At 37.1% G+C, this 6,078-nt stretch overlaps 1 protein-coding gene across 7 annotated transcripts in view; it reads left to right on the forward strand.

The window, feature by feature from the left end:
- The window catches only part of COL12A1 (collagen type XII alpha 1 chain), a 101,481-nt gene extending 96,840 nt beyond the window's left edge, over positions 1 to 4,641 (forward strand). For 5 of the 7 annotated variants that reach the window (XM_082047963.1, XM_082047962.1, XM_082047968.1 and 2 more), the window contains 2 exons: positions 1,052 to 1,222; positions 3,557 to 4,641. In XM_082047963.1, coding sequence (XP_081904089.1) covers positions 1,052 to 1,222; positions 3,557 to 3,726 — 341 coding nt within the window. In that variant the 3' untranslated portion in view covers positions 3,727 to 4,641. Of the gene's footprint in view, positions 1 to 1,051; positions 1,223 to 1,546; positions 1,606 to 2,318; positions 3,236 to 3,556 lie in introns of those variants that run through there. The other 2 variants (XM_082047964.1, XM_082047965.1) reach the window with 2 other exon arrangements.
- The last annotated feature ends 1,437 nt before the right edge of the window (positions 4,642 to 6,078 follow it).

Raw genomic sequence — 6,078 nt, forward strand, 5'->3', positions numbered from 1 at the left:
TTTCTTGTTTTATCAGATAACAGAAAAGTAGAGAAAAAGACAACATTTCTTCACAGGGAACCAAAATACATATGGTGAATGAACATGCTTTACCTTATCCAGTTCATGTTTTTGATATGTATTAGAAGTTACTGGAAACCCCTCCAAAAAAAGGGGACTTTAAAAAGATTTTTGGATGTGACTCATAGATATTTAATTTTATTTTGTAATTTACTCATCTGGCATGCTTCCTGGTGTGAAAATGCATTTCATGAAAATACATTGTCCAAATATTTGGCAGATATTTTCATAAGTGTTATCAGATAATAGTTTTGCTGTATCTAGTTCTATTTTTAAATTGTGGTTACAGAACTACAAATTGTCCCCAGACTACAAAATACACCTACATGCAAAGTTACCAAATGACAGAGTCAGATGATTAGACTATTGGTTTTGCTCTTTGTATCATGCAATTTTGTTCACTGATGCCTTGGCAGAAATCAGCTGCATCATTTGTTTCTGCTTGTAGTTCACTAGGCTAAAAAAGGTTTTTCATTACAAGTCCCATAAGATGCTTGCTGCAAGTTGTAGCTCAAATTACTTGAAGCTTTGCTTTTCTGCTAACTGTAATAAGACTGGTTCCAAAAAAAACATTACCTCATCTATCCTGGGGCTACAGGGTAGCAGAATTAATGTGCTCCTATATTTTAATTGAAATCCAGTGTGCTTGTCTAATCTAGTAGTTTCCCTTGAGATCTTCGTATCTTACACGGAGGGGAAGTAAACCAGAGAATTCATTGATCTTTCTTACTTGGCTCAACCCCTACTAATTCAGTTTCTGTGAATAAATCCTTAAATAAGCCACACACAGGGAAGCAACTGATGATGAGTCACATTTCTAGTTTTCTTCTGTTTTTCTTTCTGTTGACCTCCATATAGCAACAAAGTGCAAGTATTTTCTCACCAAACACATAGCCTGGTCTGTGCAGTCTAGACAGCAGTAACATTACCTTTTTTATCAAGATAACTCTTAAAAAAAACCAACCCCCCAACCCTTCAATTCTAAAATTAGGTCCACAAGGAGAATCTAGAACCGGTCCACCAGGCTCCACAGGATCCCGAGGACCACCAGGGCCACCCGGTCGTCCTGGAAATGCGGGTATTCGAGGTCCCCCAGGGCCACCAGGATATTGTGATTCATCCCAGTGTGCAAGCATCCCTTACAACGGCCAAGGATTCCCAGGTAGGTTGTGAACAAAACTTGCCTTAAATAGCCTTCACAGATATGGCTGTTCATATTGAGCTGCTTTGCTTGAGACGATCCTGCTAGCCTGGACATACTGAATCAGGAGGAAATGGTTGCAATAAACGGGGCTGCCTTGTAATATGGAGGTATATGAGCAGTCTTTTTGATGCAGATATACTTGATGTTATGTGTGATTCACTTTAAATAGGAAGTAGTGACTAAATATTTTAGTCTTAGTTGATAATGTTGCTTATAGGATCTAAGTGACGATTTTCTTCTTCTTTTTTCCCCTCCATCCCCTCCCCTTCCAACTGTCTTCAGAACAAGGTTGAATTCTCCATGTTTCTCTTGAAAAATAAAAAGAATGCTGTGGTTGGCAATTTCCGTGTGTCTCTTTTTGAGCAATGTCAGGGTTATTTCTACAAAATTGATACTTGAAATAAAATTTTTCCACAAAGGAAATCCATTTGATGATATAGTGCAGACAACTGAAAAACACCAGTGTCACACAAATTCTGCAGAGTTAAACATCGCGGAGTCTCTGATTAGCCCTGGGTTATATCAGCTTTCCACTCTAGCTCAAAACAGTAGGCTGCTTCTGGAATCAAAATAAAGGGTTACAGCAGCCACCAATTTCTAGCTGGAAAGATTCCAATATATTTTAACATGGGGATCCTGCAGGACCACAGTATTGTTAACAAATTAATATGTATGCATTGCAACATCTCAAAATTAGTGTATGTGATACTACTATTGGATATGATTTGCTGATAGCATATTGTGCATGTACCCATGAAAAGAAAAAAAAATATTTTTATATATATATATATATATGTACACACCTGCAGACTCAGTGCTGTTGGTTAAAGAGCCAGATCGTTATGCAGATCTACACAAAATTCTTACTTAAATGAAAAAGAAAGAAAATTGTGCCTGTGATTCATCAGTGTTCTCCTTTCCAGTAAGCAGCTATGTATACATATATAAATATATGCCTATGACTTAACTGTTATGTATTTAGTTGAATGAAAGTATGTTTTTGCACATCAGATGGACTTTTTAAAAGACTAACATCATCTTTGACCTGTTTCAGGTTTCGGCTAACACATTTTCTAAGTCGCCAGTGCTGCTTACAGTTTGAATACCTGAAAATCCTGTTTCTGAGATGTTTGCGCACGTGCTTATTAGAAAATGAGTCCGTATGGATATTTCACCACGGATTATGGTTTTTGAACCATGTTGGCCTCCTAGAATGGGGAGATTCTTTTTACTAACACAACTCATGAATGAAATAAAGGACAGCGATGACAATTTCTTAAGCCTGTTGCATTTCAATAATAAAACAGAGAGTCTTTCTTTTTTAAAAAAAGATCCAGACCATCAAAAGCCTCAGTGGTGAAGGAGGCTTATAAAACTACTAACCAGCAAAGGTAATGCCATTAGAAGAGACAGATTTAACCTGGTAAATGACAAATGACTTATGTAAATAGTAAACTAATTGTGGCTTGTAAATGATTTGTATGGGACCGTATCTGCTAAAATCTGTTAACAACTCTTCATGATGCTTTTGCATAAAAGCCTGCTGCTGCTTGCTGTATGCCGGAATAACATCTTTGACAGCCTATGAAACCTACCTGTCTGTTGCTTGTTCCCAACATGTCTGAATCGGGGCATGTGTCTTTTTTCTATATGTAATCTTGTTGGATTCTGTAACTGCAGTTATAAATACCAAAGTTTTATAATTATTTTTCTTCTGTTTTGCTGTAGTTTTTGGTGTTCCTGAAGCACCAGCTGTAACTCGGTTTGTTACGAGGAACAGCATGAGAAAATGACATGTACTGTATATTGCCGCTGGTGACAGTTATGTCTACACTTACTTTCCCATTCTCAGACAAAATCAGTATATGCCAAACCCACCTGTGTACTATACCTGTTCCATGCCTTCTATTAATTACACAGTCTAAAATAAAGTCCAGTGCTTCGATTTACTGAAGTAGCTGTAAAATAATATTTTTATTTGATTTGCTTTCATGTTTTTCTTTCTTTTAAAATAATGGGTCCCCTTGCCTAATTTAAGACTCTTTCTTCATTGTTTTGCATATGATAAATACAAAACCTTTCAAAATGAATTTTAGTCTATTATTTTACTGCCAAAAATTATTCATGGCTGAAACTGAAAACTACCCTTCCCATGAACTATTAATTTATATATTTATTATGTGAAAATAAGATTGGACTAACATTATGTAGACAAACTAACTTTCGTTGTATTTGTGGATTCAAAGACATGCGATAACTATTATGTTCAATCGGACAACTATTTTCAACCAGAACCATACGTTCCTGAAAGCGGACCCTATCAACCTGAAGGTGAACCCTTTGTAGTACCTATGGAGTCAGAAAGGAGAGAGGACGAGTATGAGGACTATGGCGTTGAAATGCATTCACCAGAATACCCTGAGCACATGCGCTGGAAAAGGTCGCTGTCAAGAAAAGCATAAACAAATCCATTAAAGATCTGTGTCTTGTTTGGGTTTTTTTGGTTGGTGGTTTTGGTTTTTGCTATACTTGCACTTGCAGATACCCACAGGGAGAGTGCATCAGTTCTTTTGCAGTGTAGCTTTCTGGTCTTTTCATATCAGACGCACCCCTATGTTGTATCTTGCTTGTGTGGGGATAGCAACATGTGTACGTAGAGAATTCATATTGCTCTGGAAATGCTTGTAAAATACGATTGCTTATAGTAGCTACATACAGGTTAATAATGTGCATTCAGTTATCTCAGTGCTGCCTTTTCATTAAAATACTGTAAAAGCAACCAAATAAAAAAAAGGAAAACCACAAAACCAAACCAAAAATAACCATAGAGCTGCTGCAAATTTTCTAAGGACTGTCTGCTTTAGCTCTAATTTTTTCTTCTTTCTCAAATGCATGTTTGCAGGTCAGTCAGATCACAGGTCTACATAATCTAGTTAAAAAGGAAACAAAAATTTCCCTCTCCTTCCAGTATCATTGTCATTTTCTTCTTTTCTTAGTTACACTTTGCAGAGCATATACTGCTCTTATACATCTCCTTTAAACACCACAAACATTAAGTAGCTGAAATCATTGTATCATCTGGATACAGTTTAATAATGCCTAAAATCTCCTTGTTTTTAGACACAGTAACATTTATGCCAAATTGCAGTCAATCCTGCAGAGGTGGAATTGCATGTTTATGTTGTATATTTAGTATGGAATTTTTTTTCAGAATACAATGTTTCTTAGTTATCAAAAGCAGTTGGAAATTGTTTGCAAGACTATGGATATAGAATTGCTGCTTTTATATTTTAACTGCAAATTGTGAATTTCACTGCCTTATATTATTTATTTCTGAAATGAAAGAGGCATTTTTCAATAAAACTACTGAAAATTTATATGTGTCTATTCATTCATTGAAAAGTATGTTGAGAATGATGCGTGTGTGTTCTATTAGTGTTATTCACACAATCATTTGGAAACGCCAGGTACCAAAAATCAACTAGAATTGGAATAGTCTTCAAATAGGCTGTGACATCTAGAAGTGAGAGGATGGAAGGAGGAGAGACTTCCTCTGTCTGAAGTATGAATAAAACTTCTAACAAATTCAGTCTGCAAGGCATTTGGTAAAGAAAACACATGAGAGGCTCTGAGCTTCAGTTGTTGTCAATTTCTTTTTGGATTTCTGATGGATGGCTGTTGCTGAGAATGAGACTGTCCACCTGAGGAACTGCTTGAACTACCATGAGTATTTTAAGCCACACAAAATTTTCATTCCTCATGTGCTGTGAGCATTGTACCCATGGCAGCACTGAGTCCAGTATTAGCAAATTGCTTGCCTGAGGACATGGGTGTCTGGTGTTTGCTGAGCTCCATCCTGCTGGGACCGTATGTGAGCTGACTACTATCTGCTCAGGAGGTCACCTCTATCTGCCAAGTGTTGATCACAGGAATGGCTGTGATGTAGCTTTACCTAGAGAGAGTGACGAGGATGATTTGGAAAAAGAAACAACGAAACTGCGGTGGACCAGAAGAGTCACTTGCTAACTGATGGGTTGATGGTGAGCCTTCCTGTCCATGGTATCTTAACCAAGGTCTGTCTTAGCAGTAGAAATGCCTTTTGCCATAGGACCTGGAACACAATCTTTTGACTTCATTGGGAAAACTGGCATGCCATTTCTTAGGACCATGCAAGACATCTGTCTTGCACATAAGTGAAGCTAGACGTGCAGGCTGTCTTCCTGATCACTGAATTTTACTCCACACTGGAAGCTATATGACAAATATTAGCATCCACAAATGGAAATTATACAATAACCCCATAGACTGCCTGGCTGGTTATCAGTGAAATGAACAAACAAATGGCATTTCAAAGAGTGATCCTGATTATAGCCATATGCCCTTTAGACTGCAGGAGAATAATTCTGGGGTGAACTGAGGAGCATTTAAAGGAGAACCAAAGTTATTCATTCTTTATGTTTTCTTCTAATTGTGGAGAGTTAAGTATCAAAAACATGTCCTGCAGCCTGATGTACAATAAAGAAATGCATGTGTCTGGCAGAAATTTAGAGAAGTGATTAAAATATTTCTCTGAATTGTCTTGCATTGATCTCCCATCTGTCTTCTTCTGGCATTAAATATGTCCCTAGGACAAGCTTAACCAGATGCCCATGTCTTCATAAAAAAAGATTCCCTTCTGTCTTCCAAACAGAAAGTTTTGCAGAGGCAATTCCATTTAAAGTGTATATTTTATTTTTTATTTCTTCACAAAATATACGCAGTGTCTGGTAGCCATGCCTCATAGTCTTTGTGTTCTTTATTATTACCAGTCTTAG

This window comes from Streptopelia decaocto, assembly GCF_964273445.1.
Source record: "Streptopelia decaocto genome assembly, chromosome: 3".
Lineage (NCBI taxonomy): Eukaryota > Metazoa > Chordata > Aves > Columbiformes > Columbidae > Streptopelia > Streptopelia decaocto.